This window comes from Oncorhynchus kisutch, linkage group LG4 (genome assembly GCF_002021735.2).
Source record: "Oncorhynchus kisutch isolate 150728-3 linkage group LG4, Okis_V2, whole genome shotgun sequence".
Lineage (NCBI taxonomy): Eukaryota > Metazoa > Chordata > Actinopteri > Salmoniformes > Salmonidae > Oncorhynchus > Oncorhynchus kisutch.
In genome coordinates, this window is record NC_034177.2 from 81,780,140 (window position 1) to 81,804,463 (window position 24,324).

The following is a 24,324-nucleotide window of genomic DNA, read 5'->3' on the forward strand; positions in this document are numbered from 1 at the left end:
TGTGATTTTATTCAGCTAATACTAGCAGTACCCAACTCCGGTTGAGCTTTCCTTCTGGAAACCAATTCCACCTCTGTGTGTTCTCCTGTACATTACTTTTTCACACTGTTTTAGTTATTGTTGGATTCAAGACTCTTTGAAAGGGAGTGGTAATACACTGATGCCAGGCTTAAAGTAAACCACACTGTGCTTGGCGTTTATAGGTCATTTACTCTTAAGTCGACATCTATAGTTCTACCCTCCATAAGTTATTCAACCTGCATTTACAACCACTGCTTTTACCCGATCAATACAATGGATACAAATGATACATCCGTTTATTTTAGTCAGAGAATTAATTGAGATTTTCAAATATTAACATTTACATGATTGATAAATTAATTGAAATTATAGATTTTATGATGATGTATATAGCTGGCTCCTATAATTCTCTCTTTGAGACATTGACTTGTTGATGTTGACCTTTCATGTTTCACCTCAGACTTTTATGTACAGGGCTTTGCTTAGCTATTTGATGAGAACAGTTTTTACTGCCAAGCTCTATAATAACTTTGTAACGGTGCCCCTCCATTTTCCCCAGCATTTGCACAATTCTGGCAACTTTCCCCAAATTCCACCCATTTCCAGATGTCCCGGTTGGAATATTCACAGATTTCTGGAAAACCTGACCATTTTGGGAAAGTTCCTGGAATACTGAAACCCTTAAACCATACTGTGTAACGTTACTCTGGCAGAGGTCTGTCTGTTCATTCAAAGTCATTTAACATGTAAGAGAACACGCATTTCTCCTGCTGAACATATGTAGCTTAAACAGCCATTCATTAAGGAAAGCCGTTCCGTCCCCCATCATCAGAATAATAACCCTTGTACTGAGAAAGTGTTACTTGCATAAAACTACAGTGCTTTACTACTGACTGGACTTGAACATAAGACTGTTTCCCTCCTTCATATATCATTCCACATGTTTGTCTGTGAGTTTACCTTTCAATAGTAACTGTATAGAATTTTGGTAAGAAAAAAAATGACTTATGTTTAAAAAATTAAAAAATAATATTGATGTGTTTTGATTTGTTTCATTTCCCATGTTTGAATAAAGTATGTAGATTGAAAAACCAACCAAATAAAAATGAAAACCTTGAAACGGTTTGTTATTCTGAATACCGGAATGTCTTTCATTTTAGCTTGTGAATATGTGTCTCAAATACTTTCATTGTCACCAACAGTTTTACAATAATATAAGGATAAATACAAAAGCACATTTTGAGAATTTTTATTTGACATTTGAATTGTACAACAATGATGATTCACTTTCTGTTTCTAAAAATCGCTGGCAAAAAAAGATGAATTGCATCAGTGGGTATGTGCTTATCATAGCACAATATACATATAGCACTGTGTAAGAAACAACACCATAAATCACTGTTCACAATATCTCCCTCCATCACTCCCTCGCTCTCGCTCCCATCCTTCCTCTCACCCTCCTCCATCCCTCTTTCAGACAGCCACACTGTTAGGGATGCGGTCAGGAGAGAAGTAGTAGTAGGGTAGTTTCTTGCCTTCGTTGCGGATCTTGATGGCACTGCTGACCTCTGCCAGTCTCTGCCTGAACGATTCCATGGCCTCCTTCACTGGCTTCTCTATGAAGTGCTCATCTGGATACATCCCCAGGAACAGCTGGGGGGGAGAGAGAGAGAGAGAGGTTGGAGGGCATTCTTTAACATTCAGAATAAAAGCAGACAAACGTGTGTGCATGTGTGTCTTATGTGTGTGAGTGTGTGTGTGTTGTGTTGTGTGTGGTGTGTTTACTTCATTCTCCTGGAACTGACTAAGGGCCCAGACAGCCCCTAGGTGCCAGCAGGACCGGCCGCGGTCAGGGAGACTCTCGATGATGAACTTCACATCTACCACCCCCTTCTGTGTGGGAGGGGGCTTCCGCATGGTGGGGGGCGCGTTGGGGATCCACGAGCACCAGTCATACTGAAATACACAGAGTAGGCAGACATTAACATCTAAGGGAAGCTAGGTGGTGCTCTCGTATGATGGATTGTGCAGTCAGATGGAACAGAGTAAATCATCGGTTTAATGTCATAGATGTAGCCGGTGGTAACTTGTGGAATAGATACCGTCTGGAATGCGGTTTTAACCAATCGGCATTCAGGATTAGACCCACCCATTGAATAATGTGGACCAATTGTCCAAAGCCTACCTGACTAAATAGCCTACCTGAGCAAATCATACCTGTCTAAAGCCTACCTTACAAAATCTAACCAAAGCTTGGATTCAATCAGATCGAGCATTGACCAGCCTTATCCAGCGTTGGCCGACATCTGTATAGCAGATGTTTTGGCGGTGTTGGGGGTAACAGCGGTATGAGCTGACATATCGGTGAGCGGCTACTCTTGTGTGTCACAAATCACTTCCTTAATAACCCTACTCCGTTAGAAGTTACAAACCACTCCCTAAAGATTCCTACTGAGTTAGAAGTTACAAACCACTCCCTAAAGATTCCTACTGCGTTAGAAGTTACAAACCACTCCCTAAAGATTCCTACTGAGTTAGAAGTTACAAACCACTCCCTAAAGATTCCTACTGAGTTAGAAGTTACAAACCACTCCCAAAAGATTCCTACTGCGTTAGAAGTTACAAACCACTCCCTAAAGATTCCTACTGAGTTAGAAGTTACAAACCACTCCCTAAAGATTCCTACTGAGTTAGAAGCTACAAACCACTCCCTAAAGATTCCTACTGAGTTAGAAGCTACAAACCACTCCCTAAAGATTCCTACTGAGTTAGAAGTTACAAACCACTCCCTAAAGATTCCTACTGAGTTAGAAGCTACAAACCACTCCCTAAAGATTCCTACTGAGTTAGAAGTTACAAACCACTCCCTAAAGATTCCTACTGAGTTAGAAGTTACAAACAACTTTCTCATGATTCCTACTGAGTTAGAAGTTACAAACCACTCCCTAAAGATTCCTACTGAGTTAGAAGTTACAAACCACTCCCTAAAGATTCCTACTGAGTTAGAAGTTACAAACCACTCCCTAAAGATTCCTACTGAGTTAGAAGTTACAAACCACTCCCTAAAGATTCCTACTGCGTTAGAAGTTACAAACCACTCCCTAAAGATTCCTACTGAGTTAGAAGTTACAAACAACTTTCTCATGATTCCTGCTGAGTTAGAAGTTACAAACCACTCCCTAAAGATTCCTACTGAGTTAGAAGTTACAAACCACTCCCTAAAGATTCCTACTGAGTTAGAAGTTACAAACCACTCCCAAAAGATTCCTACTGCGTTAGAAGTTACAAACCACTCCCTAAAGATTCCTACTGAGTTAGAAGTTACAAACCACTCCCTAAAGATTCCTACTGAGTTAGAAGCTACAAACCACTCCCTAAAGATTCCTACTGAGTTAGAAGCTACAAACCACTCCCTAAAGATTCCTACTGAGTTAGAAGTTACAAACCACTCCCTAAAGATTCCTACTGAGTTAGAAGCTACAAACCACTCCCTAAAGATTCCTACTGAGTTAGAAGTTACAAACCACTCCCTAAAGATTCCTACTGAGTTAGAAGTTACAAACAACTTTCTCATGATTCCTACTGAGTTAGAAGTTACAAACCACTCCCTAAAGATTCCTACTGAGTTAGAAGTTACAAACCACTCCCTAAAGATTCCTACTGAGTTAGAAGTTACAAACCACTCCCTAAAGATTCCTACTGAGTTAGAAGTTACAAACCACTCCCTAAAGATTCCTACTGCGTTAGAAGTTACAAACCACTCCCTAAAGATTCCTACTGAGTTAGAAGTTACAAACAACTTTCTCATGATTCCTGCTGAGTTAGAAGTTACAAACCACTCCCTAAAGATTCCTACTGAGTTAGAAGTTACAAACCACTCCCTAAAGATTCCTACTGAGTTAGAAGTTACAAACCACTCCCAAAAGATTCCTACTGCGTTAGAAGTTACAAACCACTCCCTAAAGATTCCTACTGAGTTAGAAGTTACAAACCACTCCCTAAAGATTCCTACTGAGTTAGAAGCTACAAACCACTCCCTAAAGATTCCTACTGAGTTAGAAGCTACAAACCACTCCCTAAAGATTCCTACTGAGTTAGAAGTTACAAACCACTCCCTAAAGATTCCTACTGAGTTAGAAGCTACAAACCACTCCCTAAAGATTCCTACTGAGTTAGAAGTTACAAACCACTCCCTAAAGATTCCTACTGAGTTAGAAGTTACAAACAACTTTCTCATGATTCCTACTGAGTTAGAAGTTACAAACCACTCCCTAAAGATTCCTACTGAGTTAGAAGTTACAAACCACTCCCTAAAGATTCCTACTGAGTTAGAAGTTACAAACCACTCCCTAAAGATTCCTACTGAGTTAGAAGTTACAAACCACTCCCTAAAGATTCCTACTGCGTTAGAAGTTACAAACCACTCCCTAAAGATTCCTACTGAGTTAGAAGTTACAAACAACTTTCTCATGATTCCTGCTGAGTTAGAAGTTACAAACCACTCCCTAAAGATTCCTACTGAGTTAGAAGTTACAAACCACTCCCTAAAGATTCCTACTGAGTTAGAAGTTACAAACAACTTTCTCATGATTCCTGCTGAGTTAGAAGTAACAAACAACTTTCTTATGATCCCTACTGCGTTATAAGTTACAAACCACTCCCGTATGATCCCTACTGCGTTATAAGTTACAAACCACTCCTGTATGATCCCTACTGCGTTATAAGTTACAAACCACTCCCGTATGATCCCTACTGCGTTATAAGTTACAAACCTACAGTTACACCGCCAAAACAACGCTATGCAGATGTCAATCTGATTGAATCTAGCCCTAAATGTTACCTGTCCGAAGTTGACAGCAGCATGGTGAGCAGAGGCAGTGAAGATGATGACAGTCAGGTACTCCGTGAGATCCTCACGTGTCTTCAGGGATTTGGGAAACTCTGCAGAAAAGGTTTCCATATAATCCAATCTAATGTTATTTGTCACATGCTTCATAAACAACAGGTGAATACCAACAGTGAAATGCTTACATATGGGTCTTTTTCCAACAATGCAGAGTTAAATATAACAATTAAAAATAAATAGTGACATTAAATGACTCCTTGTCATTTAATGTATTTATTCTTAATTTAAACTTAATTTAACTCGGCAAGTCAGTTAAGAACTCATTCTTATTTACAATGACAGCCTACAACAGTCAAACCCAGACGACGCTGGGCCAATTGTGCGCCGCCCTATGGGACTCCCAATCACAGCCGGTTGTGATACAGCCTGGATTCAAACCAGGGTCTGTAGTGATGCCTCAAGCACTGAGATGCAGTGCCTTAGACTGCTGCGCCACTCGGGAGCCATAGAGTGCAGTGGTCAGCCCTTGCTTAACGCCAAGTTAAGTAAAAGGCCCAACACAGGATGTAAAAACAAGTTTTTGGGCGCAACACAGGATGTTTATTTTGACACTTGTTCCATCAGTGAGCCACTAACCAGTCCCTGACAGAGAGGCTATTGGCCAACTCAAAAGTTAAGTACATGTCTGTATACAAGGGTGTCTGCATAGCTAAATGTCGATAATGTTACTGCGTAGTCAGCTACGTCTTTCAACACAACCCAGAGAAATAATAAGTGTGTATTTGTATTGCAGATAACTCAAATATTTTAAAGCGGGCTATGCCATTGTAGTGTTTGGTGGTTATTATGTGTTTGTACCCACCACAGCAATCAAGGTCCTGCATCCCAAAGCTGCAGACATCTTTAACGAACGCCTGGATCTCCTCATCCTTCTGTACTGTGTTGTCACTGTCATAGTAGATACACACCACGTCCCACACAAAACTAGGGTCAAAAGAAAATTTAGGGTTAGAATAATAGCTAGGGTTAGGACTGATCAATGATGTGGACATGAAGCTAGGTTTAGGGTTAGGACTGATCAATGATGTGGACATGAAGCTAGGTTTAGGGTTAGGACTGATCAATGATGTGGGCATGAAGCTAGGTTTAGGGTTAATCAATGATGTGGACATGAAGCTAGGTTTAGGGTTTATCAATGATGTGGACATGAAGCTAGGTTTAGGGCTGATCAATGGTGTGGACATGAAGCTAGGTTTAGGGTTAGGACTGATCAATGATGTGGACATGAAGCTAGGTTTAGGGTTAGGACTGATCAATGATGTGGACATGAAGCTAGGTTTAGGGTTAGGACTGATCAATGATGTGGACATGAAGCTAGGTTTAGGGTTAATCAATGATGTGGACATGAAGCTAGGTTTAGGGTTAGGACTGATCAATGATGTGGACATGAAGCTAGGTTTAGGGTTAATCAATGATGTGAACATGAAGCTAGGTTTAGGGTTAATCAATGATGTGAACATGAAGCTAGGGTTAGGGCTGATCAATGATGTGGACATGAAGCTAGGTTTAGGGTTAATCAATGATGTGCACATGAAGATAGGTTTAGGTGTGAGGGTTGAGCCAGTGTGTGGACATGAAGCTAGGGTGACTGTTAGCCACCGCCTGGCATCTCTTCCTGGTGATTGGTCTGCCCCCCCCCCCCCCCCCCCCCCCCCACAACACCCCTATGACCTCTGACCTCTTGGTGGCATCCCAGACCCTGTTCCCGTCATCTCTGTAGTAGTAGTAGGGAAGGTCCTCAGGGCTGTCCATCCCGCGTGCCTTAATGGCATCAGGGAAACACAAAGATCTGAAGGTCAGTGACCTCATGGCCTTCTGGATCATCTCAACATGACCTCCACCTCCTGTACCATTGGCCTGGGGAGAGACAGACACATTAACTGTACTGTTGATCTGGGGAGAGACAGACACATTAACTGTACTGTTGATCTGGTGAGAGACAGACACATTAACTGTACTGTTGATCTGGGGAGAGACAGACACATTAACTATACTGTTGATCTGGGGAGAGACAGACACATTAACTGTACTGTTGATCTGGGGAGAGACAGACACATTAACTGTACTGTTGATCTGGGGAGAGACAGACACATTAACTGTACCGTTGATCTGGGGAGAGACAGACACATTAACTGTACTGTTGATCTGGGGAGAGACAGACACATTAACTGTACTGTTGATCTGGGGAGAGACAGACACATTAACTGTACTGTTGATCTGGGGAGAGACAGACACATTAACTGTACTGTTGATCTGGGGAGAGACAGACACATTAACTGTACTGTTGATCTGGGAAGAGACAGACACATTAACTGTACTGTTGATCTGGGGAGAGACAGACACATTAACTGTACTGTTGATCTGGGGAGAGACAGACACATTAACTGTACTGTTGATCTGGGGAGAGACAGACACATTAACTGTACTGTTGATCTGGGGAGAGACAGACACATTAACTGTACCGTTGATCTGGGGAGAGACAGACACATTAACTGTATTGTTGATCTTGGGAGAGACAGACACATTCATTTAATCTGTCTATGTCTCTGTCTCTCTCGCTCTCACTCTCAAACACACACACGTTCTCACCTTATCGAAGATGCCAAACTCACAGATGAGTTGCTCTCTGGCCTTGGTGTTGATGGCGATGGTGAAACGAATGTGAGGAAGGAGCAACTAGAGTAGGACAGACCATCAGTCAGTCAACCAATCAATCAATCAGTAAATATATAACTAACCAATCCATGAATCAATGAGTTAAAGAATCAACCTATCAATGAATCAACTATTCAGTCACATTAGCAGAAACAAAACTCAAGCACAGACCAACGTGTTGGTGTACCTTATATGCAGGGTGTACAGCAGGCAGCTGTCTGAACATGGCCACTCCAAACACCTCAGAGACCAGGTGAGTCCTCAGCAGGTGTGTGACTGTCTGGTGGATGTGGAAGTCAGAGGAGCGGACCCAGATCTTAGCTAGCATCCAGTCATACTGACCATCACTGGGCAGGAAGATAGGGTTGTCTTTCCCTGGAGTCTGACCCAGCTAGGATACAGAGAGGAGGAGGAGGAAGAGAGGGAGAATGAGGAGGAGGAGGGGGAGGATGAAGGGGAGGAAGAGAGAGAGGAAGAACATGGCAAGAGGAGAGGAGAGGTATGTTTTACTAGATGGTGAAGAAACGTCTATGGCATTGAGGAGTACACCACATCAGTCATTGACTTCATCAATAAGTGCATCGATGACGTTGTCCCCACAGTGACCATATGTACATACCACCACCAGAAGCAATGGATTACAGGCAACATCCGCACTAAGCTAAAGGCTAGAGCTGCTGCTTTCAAGGAGCGGGACTCTAACCCTGAAGCTTATAAGAAATCCCGCTATGCCCTCCGACGATCCATCAAATTGGCAAAGCGTCAATAAAGGACTAAGATCGAATCGTACTATACCGGCTCTGATGCTCGTCGGATGTGGCAGGGCTTGCAAACCATTACAGACTACAAGCCAGCAGCATACCACCCTGAATACCACTGCTGGCTTGCTTCTGAAGCTAAGCATGGTTGGCCCTGGTCAGTCCCTGGATGGGAGACCAGATGCTGCTGGAAGTGGTGTTGGAGGGCCAGTAGGAGGCACTCTTTCCTCTGGTCTAAAAAAATATACCAATGCCCCAGGGCAGTTATTGGGGACACTGTCCTGTGTAGGGTGCCGTCTTTCGGATGGGACGTTAATCGGGTGTCCTGACTCTCTGAGGTCATTAAAGATCCCATGGCTCTTATCGTAAGAGTAGGGGTGTTAACCCCGGTGTCTTGGCTAAATTTCCAATCTGGCCATCAAACCATCACGGTCACCTAATAATCCCCAGTTTACAACTGGCTCATTCATCCTCTCCCCTATAACTATTCCCCAGGATTTTGCTGCAAATGAGAATGTGGTCTCAGTTAACTTACCTGGTAAAATAACGGATAATTAAATAAAAATAAACAAAGGGAAGCACAGCCGAGAGCTGCCCAGTGATACGAGCGTACCAGATGAGCTAAACTACTTCTATGCTTGCTTCGAAACAAATAACACTGAAACATGCATGAGAGCACCAGCTGTTCTGGACGGCTGTGTGATCACGCTCTCCACAGCCAATGTGGGTAAGACCTTTAAACAGGTCAACATTCACAAGGTCGCAGGGCCAGACGGATTACCAGGACGTGTACTGTGAGCATGCGCTGACCAACTGGCAAGTATCTTCACTGACATTTTCAAGCTCTCCCTGTCCAAGTCTGTAATACCAACATGTTTTAAGCAGACCACCATAGTCCCTGTGCCCAAGAACACAACACTAAGGTAACCTGCCTGAATGACTACTGACCCGTAGCCATTAAGTGCTTTGAAAGGCTGGTCATGGCTCACATCAACGACATTATCCCAGAAACCCTAGACCCACTCCAATTTGCATACCGCCCTAACAGATCCACAGATGATGAAATCTCTATTGCACTCCACACTGCCCTTTCCCACCTGGACAAAAGGAACACCTATGTGAGAATGCTATTCATTGATGACAGCTCAACATTCAATATCATAGTGCCCTCAAAGATCATCAACAAGCTAAGGACACTGGGACTAAACACCTCCCTCTGCAACTGGATCCTGGACTTCTTATCGGGCCACCCCCAGGTGGTAAGGGTAGATAACAACACATCCGCCACGCTGATCCTCAACACAGGGGCCCCTCAGGGGTGCGTGCTCAGTCACCTCCTGTACTCCCTGTTCACTCATGACTGCACAGCCAGGCACGACTCCAACACCATCATTAAGTTTCCAGATGACACAACAGTGGTAGTCCTGATTACCGACAACGATGAGACCTGACCATGTGGTGCAAGGACAACAACCTATCCCTCAACCTGGTTAAGACAAAGGAGATGATTGTGGACTACAGGAAAAGGAGGACCGAGCACGCCCCCATTCTCATCGACGAGGCTTTAGTGGAGCAGGTTGAAAGCTTTAAGTTCCTTGGCGTCCAAATCACCAACAAACTAACATGGTCCAAGCACACCAAGACAGACGTGAAGAGGGCACGACAAAACCTATTACCCCACAAGGAGACTGAAAAGATTTGGCATGGGTCCTCAGATCCTCAAAAGGTCTTACAGCTTCACCATCGAGAGCATCCTGACGGGTTGCATCACTGCCTGGTATGGAAACTGCTCGGCCTCTGACCGAAAGGCACTACAGAGGGTAGTGCGTAAGGCCCAGTACATCACCGGGGCCAAGCTTCCTGTCATCCATGACCTCTATACCATGTGGTGTCAGAGTGAGGCCCTAAAAATTGTCAAAGACTCCAGCCACCCTAGTCATAGACTGTTTTCTCTGCTACCACACGGCAAGAGGTACCTGAGCGCCAAGTCTAGGTCCAAGATGCTTCTAAACAGCTTGAACCCCCAAGCCAATCACTATTCACATTAAATAACTAATAATCTTCAGAAATGACTATCAAAGCAACAAAATAACTAGGGCTGTACAATGATGGTGAAACTTGGATAACCTTTGGGATTAAGTTGGTTAAAATCTTCCTAGAAGTGACAAAGGGTTGACAGATGGACACTTTATGTCACGTTCTGACCTTTATTTCCTTTGTTTTGTCATTATTTAGTATGGTCAGGGTGTGAGTTGGGGTGGGCAGTCTATGTTTGTTTTTCTATGATTTGGGTATTTCTATGTTTCAGCCTAGTATGGTTCTCAATCAGAGGCAGGTGTCATTAGTTGTCTCTGATTGAGAATCATACTTAGGTAGCCTGGGTTTCACTGTGTGTTTGTGGGTGATTGTTCCTGTCTCTGTGTTTGCACCAGATAGGACTGTTTTGGGTTTTCACCTTTCTTGTTTTTGTATTCAGTTGTTCATGTGTACATTTACGTATTAAAAGAACCATGGACACTTACCACGCCGCATATTGGTCCTCTGATCCTTTTCGCCTCTCCTCTTCGGAAGAAGAGGAGGAAATCCCTTACACTTTAGCCTTTATTCACTTTTTTATACATTTTTATGCAATATTTGTGCACAGTTTCAACTTAAGATATCAAAGGAATGCAAAAGCCACTAATTTTGTAGAATGATCCTTATAACAATTGGCAAAAGGACTTAAGCTTTACACTATTATGACACAAACAGTTGTTCAGCTGAGCTATTTGGCTAATGGCTAGGGTTAACACAAGCCAGCTGCTCCCTAGTGTTTTTCTAAGCACACAGCCTACCTGTATGGCCAGAGGCAGGATCTTGCTCTGGCTGTTATTGTACAGCATACAGATAGGAGCAGCCAGGTACTGTAGAGTACAGGGGTCTGTACTGTTGGGACTGATGTCTTCCATCAACTCATAGTCTGCTAGGTAGATGTTACCAGCCTGCAAACAACATGTAATACAAGGGGTGAATGTCTTAGAATGAACCTCCGAGTCTGTCTTTCTGAATGCCTTGTCTTTTTGTGTGTACAATCTGTCACAGGTACAGTGAGTGGATGTGATGTGTGCATGCATGTGTATATGCTTGCACAACTGCGTGCAGGTGACATGTGACGTGTGTGTATCAGTCATAGAATTAGGAATTAGAATAATTGAATAGGATCTCTATGGGTTCAGTCTCTACCTTGATCTCCTCCTCCAGAGTCATCTCTCTCTCCAGACAGTCTGCCACCATGTTGTGTGTAACGGGGAACTTCTCTGGCAGCTTGGTGCACTTCTGAATCATCACTGGGTTACAGCCGTTCAGGTACTGGTATCCAAACATAAAGTCCTCTTTCCAGTGCTGCATCACATACTCTAGGATAGGAATAGGGTGAGGAGAGGAGAGGAGAGGGGAGGAAAAGGGATGGGATGGGAGAGGATGGGAGAGGAGGGGAGAGGAGGGGAGGGGGAGAAAAGGAGGAGAGAAGAGGAAGAGGGGAGAAGAGAGAAGGAGGAGAGGAGAGAAGAAGAGAATGATTGCAGAAACAGCTAGTATAGTGCCGGTCTTACATAAGGGGACCCTATGGAGAAAACAGTGACCACATTCTATGGAGACAACAGTGACCACATTCTATGGAGAAAACAGTGACCAAATTCTATAGAGAAAACAGTGACCACATTCTATGGAGAAAACAGTGACCACATTCTATGGAGAAAACAGTGACCACATTCTATGGAGAAAACAGTGACCACATTCTATGGAGAAAACAGTGACCACATTCTATGGAGAAGACAGGGACCACATTCTATGGAGAAAACAGTGACCACATTCTATGGAGAAAACAGGGACCACATTCTATGGAGAAAACAGGGACCACACACCTGAGATGGTGTTTTTGATCCTGACGAAGATCCGCTCAAAGTCAGCAAAGTCATTCCAGGAGGACTGGAACATGTGCATGAACTGGTTCACACACAGGTTCTCTATCCTGGGGAGGAAAGGACAACATCATCTAGCTGCAGGAGATTTATGATTCCTGATCCACCCTCCTGACTGACCTCTGCAATACCATGTAGAGAAACAAAATGTAATCTCGGGAGATCAGGATGGTCAAGCAAAGCTAAGATTTATGTTGAGTTATTTTCTTCTCATTTCAATGTGATCAACAAACAAGACAATTCAGGAGTTGCTGATGTATGTACACATTCTTTACACACTTATCCACCTTATATTAGAACGTTAGCAGCATTGGTTGTTAGGGATTAATTTTATGGATAGAGTTACCGCTTCCCTTCTTTGTTATGATACGCGCACATATGTGTGCAGTACTTTGGCAACAACATTTGGGATACTGAGAATGCTGCTACTCACCTCGTGGTGAGTAATGTTTACTAGTCATTGGTACATTGGTACTATCAATGGAGGTCAGTCATCATGCTTTGAATGTTATCCATCACCAGTCTGGTAAATCTACATCAAGCATTGTGCAATGTCTTAATAGCACAACGTACTGCATGTAGTCCTTTGTACTCTGTGCTCTCTGCAGATAAGGTGGTATCAATGCAAATTCAGCTGCACAAATAAATCATCTGCACCAATAAATCATCTGCACAAATAAATCATCTGCACCAATAAATCATCTGCACCAATAAATCATCTGCACCAATAAATCATCTGCACCAATAAATCATCTGCACCAATAAATCATCTGCACCAATAAATCATCTGCACCAATAAATCATCTGCACCAATAAATCATCTGCACCAATAATTCCGTTATTCAAACAAGCCATAGCAACACAGTTAGTCATGATGACACCAACACTTCTCAGGACTATAAATACATGGCATGCTAACACCAGCCACTTCCTCTAGTTCCTCATCACGCCTTTGAGTAAGACCAAACATTAAGAACACATTCCTAAAATTGAGTTGCAGCCCCCCCCCCCCCCCCCCCCAATTCGTTGGAGCATGGACTATAAGGCGTCAAAAGTGTTCCACAGGGATGCTGGCCCATGTTGACTCCAATGGGTGCTGGACCATTCTTGATACACACAGGAAACTTTGAGCGTGAAAAACCCAGCAGTGTTGCAGTTCCTGACACAAACCAGTGTGCCTGGCACCTACTACCATACCCCGTTCAAAGGCACATAAATGATTTGTTTTGGCTATTCACCCTCTGAATGGAATGCATACACAATTCATGTCTCATGGCTTGAAAATCATTATTTACATGTAGCCTGTCTCCTCCCCATTATCTACACTGATTGAAGTGACATGAACAAGGGATCATAATGAGCAGCTGTCATTAACGTTTTGTACACTGAGTGTATAAGTCATTTAGCAGACGCTTTTATCCAAAGCGACTTACAATCATGTGTGTTTACATATGGGTGATCCCGGGAATCGAACCCACTATCCTGGCATTATAAGCACCATGCTCTACCAACTGAACTACAGAGGAACTACAGAGCAAAGACAGACAACCCGTTTCCAAGGTTGCTATCCCTCCTAAGCAATCAAAGGAAAGTTGGACCTCATCATCACCCATATTCACCTTATTTCATAATGTAGATTAAAAAAATTAAGTAAGCTGATAGGTTTGAACCAAAGTATTTGTCTACTTTTTCAGGGAAGTCAGAAATCAATACATGCAGTCAGACTGCATGTATAAACTCTCCTTCCAAACTAGCTTTTTCAAACAGAAATTTGCATTCTGTAGCTCTAAATCCAAAATGTTTTGGGACAATGAAAAGTCCATGGAGAATAAGAGCACATCCTCCAAGCTGCCCACTGCAGTGAGGCTAGGTAACACTGTCACCACCGATAAATCCACGATAATCGAGAATTTCAATCAGCATTTCTCTACGGCTGGCCATGCTTTCCTCCTGGCTACCCCAACCCCGGCCAACAGCTCTGCACACCCACAGCTACTTGCCCAAGCCTCCCCAGCTTCTCCTTCACCGAAATCCAGATCCAGATAGTTCTGAAAGAGCTGCAAAACCTGGACCTGTGCAAATCAGCTGGGCTAGACAATCTGGACCCTCTCTTTCTAAAAGTATCAGCCGCCATTGTTGCAACTCCTATTACCAGTCTGTTCAACCTCTCTTTCGTATCATCTGAGATTCCTAAAGATTGGAAAGATGCCGCGGTCATCGCCCTCTTCAAAGGGAGTGACACTCTGGACCCAAACTGTTATAGACCAATATCTATCCTGCCCTGCCTTTCTAAAGTCTTCGAAAGCCAAGTTAATAAACAGATCATTGAGCATTTTGAATCCCACCGAACCTTCTCCCCTGTGCAATCCGGTTTTCAAGCTGGTCATGGGTCCACCCCAGCCACGCTCAAGGACCTAAACAATATCATAACCAGCATCGATAAAAGACAGTACTGTGCAGCCGTCTTCATCGACCTGGCCAAGGCTTTTGAGTCTGTCAATCACCAAATTCTTATCCACAGACTCAACAGCCTTGGTTTCTCAAATGACTGCCTCGCCTTTTCACCAACTACTTCTCAGACAGAGTTCAGTGTGTTAAATCAGAGGGCCTGTTGTCCGGACCTCTGGCAGTCTCTATGGGGGTACCACAGGGATCGATTATCGGACCGACTGTTTTCTCTGTATATATCAACGATGTCGCTCTTGCTGCGGGTGATTCCCTGATCCACCTCTATGCAGACAACACCATTCTGAATACATCTGGCCCTTCTCTGGACACTGTGTTAACTAACCTCCAAACAAGCTTCAATGCCATACAACACTCCTTCCGTAGCCTCCAACTGCTCTTAAACGCAAGTAAAACCAAATGCATGCTTTTCAACTGCTCGCTGCCCGCACCCACCCGCCCGCCTAGCATAACTACTCTGGACGGTTCTGACTTAGAATATGTGGACAACTACAAATACCTAGGTGTCTGGCTAGACTGTAAACTCTCCTTCCAGACTCATATTAAACATCTCCAATCCAAAATGAAATCTAAAATCGGCTTCCTATTTCGCAACAAAGCCTCCTTCACTCACGCCGCCAAACATACCCTCGTAAAACTGACTATCCTGCCGATCCTCAACTTCAGCGATGTCATTTACAAAATAGCTGCTCTACTCAGCAAACTGGATGAAGTCTATCACAGTGCCATCCATTTTGTCACCAAAGCCCCTTATACCACCCACCACTGCGACCTATATGCTCTAGTCTGGCCCTCGCTACATATTCGTCGCCAGTCCCACTGGCTCCAGGTCATCATTAAGTCTATGCTAAGTAAAGCTCCGCCTTATCTCAGCTCACTGGTCACGATAACAACACCCACCCGTAGCATGCACTCCAACAGGTATATTTCACTGGTCATCCCCAAAGTCAACACCTCTTTGGCAGCCTTTCCTTCCAGTTCTCTGCTGCCAATGACTGAAACTATTTGCAAAAATCACTGAAGCTGGAGACTTATATTTCCCTCAATAACTCTAAACATCAGCTATCTGAGCAGCTAACCAATCGCTGCAGCTGTACATAGCGGATCTGTAAATAGCCCACCCAATCTACCTACCTCATCCCCATATTGTTTTTATTTACTTTTCTGCTCTTTTGCACACCAGTATTTCTACTTGCACATCATCATCTGCTCATCTATCACTCCCGTGTTAATTTGCTAAATTGTAATTACTCCGCTACTATGTCCTATTTATTGCCTTACCTCCTCACGCCATTTGCACACACTGTATATAGACTTAATTTTTTTTCTATTGTGTTATTGACTGTACGTTTGTTTATTCCATGTGTATGTGTTGTTGTTTGTTTCGCACTGCTTTGCTTTATCTTGGCCAGGTCGCAGTTGTAAATGAGAACTTGTTCTCAACTGGCCTACCTGGTTAAATAAAGGTAAAATTCAAAAATTGAAATTGAAATTGAAACAATATGTGTTTGTGTTTAGGTCTGGTGATGTGTAGGATACATGCAAATGTCCCTGGTTACTCATACATGAACTATCCTGTTCCACAGGCTTTCATACAGAGCTTTAAAACAGGTTACCTTTTAGTCACATTTACATACTACTCACCACCCACCTGCTGAGCCAACAATGGATTTCTGTTTCCCATTTAGCCTTTATTCAAACCAAGAAGTCCCTTTGAGAACAATAAAAAAAACATTTCGAGGAACACCTCACTAGATGACAGCTCCATCCTGGACAACCTGACATTTAGAGCATAAGTGTCAATGCAATAAACAAATATTGCCCCTAAAAACAGAAAATGCCCAATTATGACAAGCATGGGTCTTCTACATGGACATCTCCACATTGGAAAGAGGCCTGCTGTAGGTTTAGCACTGTAGAGAGTACAAATTAAACCCAGTGTAAATCTCCACATTGGAAAGAGGCCTGCTGTAGGTTTAGCACTGTAGAGAGTACAAATTAAACCATGTGTAAATCTCCACATTGGAAAGAGGCCTGCTGTAGGTTTAGCACTGTAGAGAGTACAAATTACACCCAGTGTATATCTGCACATTGGAAAGACTAGGTCTACCAGTACCAGATCAACATGGAGCTATATACAGGGAGTACCAGTATCAGATCAATGTGGAGCTATATACAGGGAGTACCAGTACCAGATCAGTGTGGAGCTATAAACAGGGAGTACCAGATCAATGTGGAGCTATATACAGGGAGTACCAGTACCAGATCAATGTGGAGCTATATACATTGAGTACCAGTACCAGATCAACGTGGAGCTATGTACAAGGAGTATCAGTACCAGATCAACGTGGAGCTATATACAGGGAGAACCAGTACCAGATCAATGTGCAGAGGTAAGAAGTATTTGAGGTAGATATGTACGTGAAGGTAGGGTAAAGTGACTAGGCATCAGGATAGATAATAATAAGGTATTTTCGGTAATTATGTACAGTGAGGCAAAAAAGTATTTAGTCAGCCACCAATTGTGCAAGTTCTCCCACTTAAAAAGATGAGAGAGGCCTGTTGAAATGCTTCTTACGAAGCCACTCCTTCGTTGCCCGGGTGGTGTGTTTGGGATTATTGTCATGCTGAAAGACCCAGCCACGTTTCATATTCAATGGCCTTGCTGATGGAAGGAGGTTTTAACTCAAAATCTCACGATACATGGCCCCATTCATTCTTTCCTTTGCACGGATCAGTCGTCCTGGTCCCTTTGCAGAAAAACAGCCCCAAAGCATGATGTTTCCACCCCCATGCTTCACAGTAGGTATGGTGTTCTTTGGATGCAACTCAGCATTCTTTGTCCTCCAAACACGACGAGTTGAGTTTTTACCAAAAAGTTATATTTTGGTTTCATCTGACCATATGACATTCTCCCAATCTTCTTCTGGATCATCCAAATGCTCTCTAGCAAACTTCAGACGGGCCTGGACATGTACTGGCTTAAGCAGGGGGATATGTCTGGCACTGCAGGATTTGAGTCCCTGGCGGCGTAGTGTGTTACTGATGGTAGGCTTTGTTACTTTGGTCCCAGCTCTCTGCAGGTCATTCACTAGGTCCCCCCGTGTGGTTCTGGGATTTTTGCTCACTGTTCTTGTGATCATTTTGACCACACGGGGTGAGATCTTGCGTGGAGCCCCAGATCGAGGGAGATTATCAGTGGTCTTGTATGTCTTCCATTTCCTAATAATTGCTCCCACAGTTGATTTCTTCAAACCAAGCTGCTTACCTATTGCAGATTCAGTCTCCCCAGCCTGGTGCAGGTCTACAATTTTGTTTCTGGTGTCCTTTGACAGCTCTTTGGTCTTGTCCATAGTGGAGTTTGGAGTGTGACTGTTTGAGGTTGTGGACAGGTGTCTTTTATACTGATAACAAGTTCAAACAGGTGCCATTAATACAGGTAACAAGTGGAGGACAGAGGAGCCTCTTAAAGAAGAAGTTACAGGTCTGTGAGAGCCAGAAATCTTGCTTGTTTGTAGGTGACCAAATACTTATTTTCCACCATAATTTGTAAATAAATTCATAAAAAATCCTACAATGTGATTTTCTGGATTTTTTTCTCATTTTGTCTGTCATAGTTGAGGTGTACCTATGATGAAAATTACAGGCCTCTCTCATCTTTTTAAGTGGGAGAACTTGCACAATTGGTGGCTGACTAAATACTTTTTTTGCCCCACTGTACATGAAGGCAGGGTAAAGTGACTAGGCATCAGGATAGATAATAATAAGGTATTTGAGGTAGATATGTATATGAAGGCAGAGTAAAGTAACTAGGCAAAAGGATAGATAATAATAAGGTATTTGAGGTAAATATGTACATGAAGGCAGGGTAAAGTGACTAGGCAAAAGGATAGATAATAATAAGGTATTTGAGGTAAATATGTACATGAAGGCAGGGTAAAGTGACTAGGCAAAAGGATAGATAATAATAAGGTATTTGAGGTAAATATGTACATGAAGGCAGGGTAAAGTGACTAGGCATCAGGATAGATAATAATAAGGTATTTGAGGTAAATATGTACATGAAGGCAGGGTAAAGTGACTAGGCAAAAGGATAGATAATAATAAGGTATTTGAGGTAAATATGTACATGAAGGCAGGGTAAAGTGACTAGGCATCAGGATAGATAATAATAAGGTATTTGAGGTAAATATGTACATGAAGGCAGGGTAAAGTGACTAGGCATCAGGATAGATAATAATAAGGTATTTGAGGTAAATATGTACATGAAGGCAGGGTAAAGTGACTAGACATCAGGATAGATAATAATAAGGTATTTGAGGTAAATATGTACATGAAGGCAGGATAAATTGACTTGGCATCAGGGTAGATAATAATAAGAGTGATGAGGGGAAACAGTTGTGAGGGGAAACAGTGATGAGGGGAAACAGTGGTGAGGGGAAACAGTGATGAGGGGAAACAGTGGTGAGGGGAAACAGTAGTGAGGGGAAACAGTATGAGGGGAAACAGTGATGAGGGGAAACAGTAGTGAGGGGAAACAGTAGTGAGGGGAAACAGTGGTGAGGGGAAACAGTAGTGAGGGGAAACAGTGATGAGGGGAAACAGTGATGAGGGGAAACAGTGATGAGGGGAAACAGTGATGAGGGGAAACAGTAGTGAGGGGAAACAGTGGTGAGGGGAAACAGTGATGAGGGGAAACAGTGGTGAGGGGAAACAGTGATGAGGGGAAACAGTGATGAGGGGAAACAGTATGAGGGGAACCAGTGGTGAGGGGAAACAGTGGTGGCAGGGTTTGAACCTGTAACCCTGTAATGATAGGACAATGGTTACAGAGTGTAGTATGGATGCAGTACTTACGCCTTACTGTAGTTGAGAATGAAGTCCACTCCTTTCTCGCTGTCAAACTGGATGTCTCTGGGAAGCTCCTTGTGTGTGTTGGCATCTATACTCATAGGAAACCCAGGCTGCCACTCAGTCCATCTATACACAGCAGGACATCACAGAATCACTAGCACGTTCAGCAGCACTACTGAATTAGGACTACACTACATAACACTGTGCACAGATATTTTACTGTTAGGCTACACTTTATAAAGTCAGTGCATTGGATACTAGAAAACATTGACTAGTTCAATACATTGAATACATGTATTTGTTTAACGCATCTTGGTGATGTAGATGTGTGCTACACCATAAACCCAGCTCTTGCCTGTAGGTTTTCCGTCTGCTCTCCAGCTCTTTACGCCGGTGCTGCTTCTCCAGTCTGGTCTTGTCATCCTTTGGCAACCGTGCTTAAAAAAAAGTGAAAACCCGTAATGAAGATGTTTCTGGATTGACTTATGTGTTCCTTAAGATAAGGAGAGGAGACAGTTTAATGACAGACAGACAGACAGACAGACAGACAGACAGACAGACAGACAGACAGAAAGACCGGCAGACAGAAAGACCGGCAGACAGACAGACAGACAGAGAGACAGACAGAAAGACCGGCAGACAGACAGACAGAAAGACCGGCAGACAGACAGACAGACAGACCAACAGACAGACAGGTACCTCTGCCGTCCCTAAGGACCACCTCCTTGTCGTCCACCAGCCATCGGAAGCAGGGGAACTCTACGTAGTCTCCAGAGGGAGTCTTCACTGTGATGTACTTACAGTACCAGTCATCATGAACCCAGTACTTATTCTTCTCTACCTTCACCAGCTCCATCTCTCCCAGGTTCTCCCCCACCGTCACATCATACGAGTCCACCTGAGGATGGACAACCAGGTTTAGAGCGATTGAGCTTGCTCTCATCCTGTGTAGAGTAAACATAATGGGCTAATTCCTGGACCCAGATTCAGCCTAACCTGAGGACGGACAATAGTCATTACCAGGTTATCACTGTTACGGAAAGTGATTAAAATAATGACTTATACTGAACAAGGTTTATTGTGTTTGTTGGGATCCCCATAGCTGTTCATTTTGCACCAGGTTCTCTTTCTGGCGTCCAGATACAACAGTCAGAAAGAGACAGCATGAGGTTGATACGAGCTCATGAGTCACTGATGGTTAGTGCAGTAGAGGAAGTATACAGCTGATGCATCCTGAACTAAAGAGTACAACTGGATCTAGTGAACAAGATTCAGACACTGGTGAAGCTTTTAATGCCAGAATGAGTTGACAATTTTGATCAGATAGGGAAGCTTTTTATTGAACTTCCATGTGGTGTTCATGGGCCATGAGGTCACGAGCAGGTCACTCATCAGCTATTGGCTGTAGAAGACGTTTGTCAATAGGCCTTATGTTGTTATTTTGCTTCCTTAGAGTGAAAGAGCAGAGAATTGAATTTAGTAATCTGATTCCTTTAGACCACCCTCATACAAAGTAACAGCGATGGTGGTGATGGCGCCTCCAGGACTCACTCTGCACCGGAGCGTAACCCTTTTATCTAGTACTGTACTGTGCAGTGGTAAAGGCAAGTTTCTACAGGACAATCAATGTAAAGAGATTTGAGCCTTAAAAAATGCATTATATAATCCAATCCATTGTATTTCCAGGTGACACCCAGGTAAATAGCCATGTGTAAATGGAACGAATCACAGTAAAGTCTCTTTACTTCATCTCTATGGATTACTCCCCTTGACTCATATTGGAACACAATTTCAGGCACAATTTATTTAAGAGAATAGAGCTCATCAAGTTTATGTGTAACCTCACTGACTGACGGAGTGGTTCCTCTTTTCTCAGCTTGCAGTGTGAACCTGATGACAGATGTTTCTACAGGGCTGGGCTTGATCCTGCAACACATTCTGTGGCAGATCTTACACTGGGGAACAGTAAAATAAAAAAATGATGCTGAAACAGGAAAGGGCCTTCCCCATACTGTTGCCACAAAATTGGAAGCACAGAATTGTCTAGAATGTCATTGTGTATATACAGTTGTCTGAAGTTTACATACACTTAGGTTAGAGTCATTAAAACTTGTTTTTCAACCACTCCACACATTTCTTGTTAACAAACTATAGTTTTGGCAAGTCGGTTAGGACATCTACTGTGCATGACACAAGTCATTTTTACAACAATTGTTAACAGACAGATTATTTAACTTATAATTCACTGTATCACAATTCCAGTGGGTCAGACATTTACATACAGTTGACTGTGCCTTTAAACAGCTTGGAAAATTCCAGAAAATTATGTCATGGCTTTAGAAGCTTCTGATAAGCTAATTGACATCATTTGAGTCAATTGGAGGTGTACCTGTGGATGTATTTCAAGGCCTACCTTCAAACTCAGTGCCTCTTTGCTTGACATCATGGGAAAATCAAAAGAAATCAGCCAAGACAGTCTGGTTCATCCTTAGGAGCAATTTCCAAACGTACCACATTCATCTGTACAAATAATAGTATGCAAGTATAAACACCATGGGACCACGCAGCCATCATACTGCTCAGGAAGGAGACGTGTTCTGTCTCGTAGAGATGAATGTACTTTGGTGCAAAAAGTGCAAATCAATCCCAGAACAACAACAAAGGACCTTGTGGAGATGCTCGAGGAAACAGGTTCAAAAGTATCTACATTCATAGTAAAACGAATCCTATATCGACATAACCTGAAAGTCCACTCAGCAAGGAAGAAGCATTGATCTGAGAGTCACAGGGTTGTGATGAAGCTCATATAATTAAAGATGGACTTTGTGATAACTAACTCTGACTTGTGTGTGGTTTGCTCTCATGATTTGGTAAATACAGGAAATTTACACGACAGTTGCCACAATGTTGGAAGCACAGAATTGTCTAGAATGTCATTGTATGCTGTAGAGTTAAGATGTCCCTTCATTGGATCTAAAGGGCCCAGCCCGAAGCATGACAAAATGCCCCAGACCATTATTCCTCCTCCACCAAACTTTACAGTTGGCAATGTGCATTGGGTGCAGGTAGGGTTCTCATGGCATCCACAAGATTCATCACTCCAGAGAATGTTTCCACTGCTCTAGAGTCTAATGGAGGCGAGCTTTACACGACTCTAGCCGACTCTTGGCATTGCACATGGTGATCTTAGGCTTGTGTGCGGGTGCTCGGTCATGGAAACCCATTTCATGAAGCTCCTGACAAAAATGTCTTGTGCTGACGTTGCTTCCAGAGGCAGTTTGGATCTTGGTAGAGAGTATTGCAACCGAGGACAGGCGATTTGTATGCGCTGCAGCACTCTGCAGTCCTGTTCTGTGAAGTGGTAGTGACCTATCATTTTGTGGCTGAGCCGTTGTTGCTCCTAGACGTTTCCACTTCACAATTACAGCACTTACAGTTGACCGGGGCAGCTCTACAAGGGCACAAATTTGACGAACTGACTTGTTGGAAAGGTGACTGAAAGTCACTGAGCTCTTCATTAAGGCCATTCTACTGCCAATGTTTGTCTATTGAGATTGCATGGCGGTGTGCTCGATTTTATACACCTGTCAGCAATGGGTGTGGTTGAAATAGCTGAATCCACTAATGCGAAGGGGTGTCCACATACTTTTGAATATATAGTGTACGTAATTGTCTACACAACTAGTAATCAGTCATCCTAAAGAGCACAATCAATTCCTTTCTTTTGAAGTTTAGTCTTCAGGACAAATACCAGAGGAAGCTTTCTAACTAAGTACATATCCGGTCTCAAGTCTGATGAAGGTACAATATTTCTAATGATTTTCATTAACAAGGTCAACTCTGTCTTTCAAGTAATGCACACACTGTGAAACCTTTAATCTCACTCTAACACGAACTCTGGTTAGTGAGCACGACAGACAAAACCCTAACCACAAAAGCCACTGTAACTCAACTCACCGCCCCTCTCTCGAAGTCATTGTAGAATGGTTTGTCCAGTAAAGTCCTCTCACTGCAGCCCTCTGTTCCCACCAGGGTGATGTATATGTAGTCATCAGTCCCTGCAAACCATTGGCTCCCTGTAGCCACCATCACTGTGTAGGATGGCATGGTGGTAAACACACACAGAATAGACAGGAGATATCCACTGGTTAACTCTATGATCACCTACTACAAGTGTGTTGGTTGTTCACTTTGAGAGAGTCTGGACCAAATTAGAGTTCCCCTTTCTGCTCATGAATATACGTAGACCTCTCTCTCGCTCTCTCTCTCTCTCTCATAAACAACCCCTAATATACAGACACCACACATGCAATGTAAAAGCATTTAAACAACTAGCTAGAGGCAGAGGCATATGATAATGTTTCATGTGGGCTGGTGTTCTGTTTGACCCCACCCCTGTATCATGCCTGAAGATCATCTTCTATTCACATTATCTCTCTCCGCCTTCTCTCTCTCTCTCTCTCTCTCTCTCTCTCTCTCTCTCCCCCTCCTCTCTCTCTCTCACCCCCTCCTCTCTCTCCCCCCCCCTCCTCTCTCTCTCCCCCCTCCTCTCTCTCTCTCCCCCTTCTCTCTCTCACCCCCCTCCTCTCTCTCCCCCCTCCTCTCTGTCTCTCCCCCCCTTCTCTCTCTCTCTCTCTCTCTCTCTCTCTCTTCTTTCTCTCTCCCCCCTCCTCTCTCTCACCCTCCTCCTCTCTCTCTCCCCCCT

The 24,324-nt window shown here is 43.3% G+C and overlaps 1 protein-coding gene across 1 annotated transcript; it reads right to left on the bottom strand.

Annotated features, from left to right (window-relative positions):
• Positions 1-1,254: 1,254 nt before the first annotated feature.
• On the bottom strand, positions 1,255-24,016 carry LOC109890066 (arachidonate 5-lipoxygenase). The gene is made up of 14 exons (XM_031823788.1): positions 23,577-24,016; positions 20,319-20,517; positions 19,975-20,056; positions 19,623-19,745; positions 12,243-12,349; positions 11,563-11,735; positions 11,175-11,321; positions 7,770-7,973; positions 7,517-7,603; positions 6,606-6,784; positions 5,730-5,851; positions 4,862-4,962; positions 1,807-1,977; positions 1,255-1,674 (listed from the first exon to the last, which is right to left on the bottom strand). Exons 1-14 carry the CDS (start codon positions 23,724-23,726, stop codon positions 1,495-1,497), a joined length of 2,025 nt encoding a protein of 674 aa, XP_031679648.1. The 5' UTR covers positions 23,727-24,016; the 3' UTR covers positions 1,255-1,494.
• Between the last annotated feature and the right edge of the window lie 308 nt (positions 24,017-24,324).

Excerpts from the sequence above, each read along its gene's own strand:
- LOC109890066 (XM_031823788.1), bottom strand. The coding sequence starts at position 23,726 with ATGCCATCCTACACAGTGATGGTGGCTACAGGGAGCCAATGGTTTGCA. Across the intron at positions 20,518-23,576 it reads ATGACTTCGAGAGAGGGGCG|GTGGACTCGTATGATGTGAC; the intron begins GTGAGTTGAGTT and ends GTCCATCCTCAG. Across the intron at positions 1,675-1,806 it reads GTCAGTTCCAGGAGAATGAA|CTGTTCCTGGGGATGTATCC; the intron begins GTAAACACACCA and ends TCTCCCCCCCAG.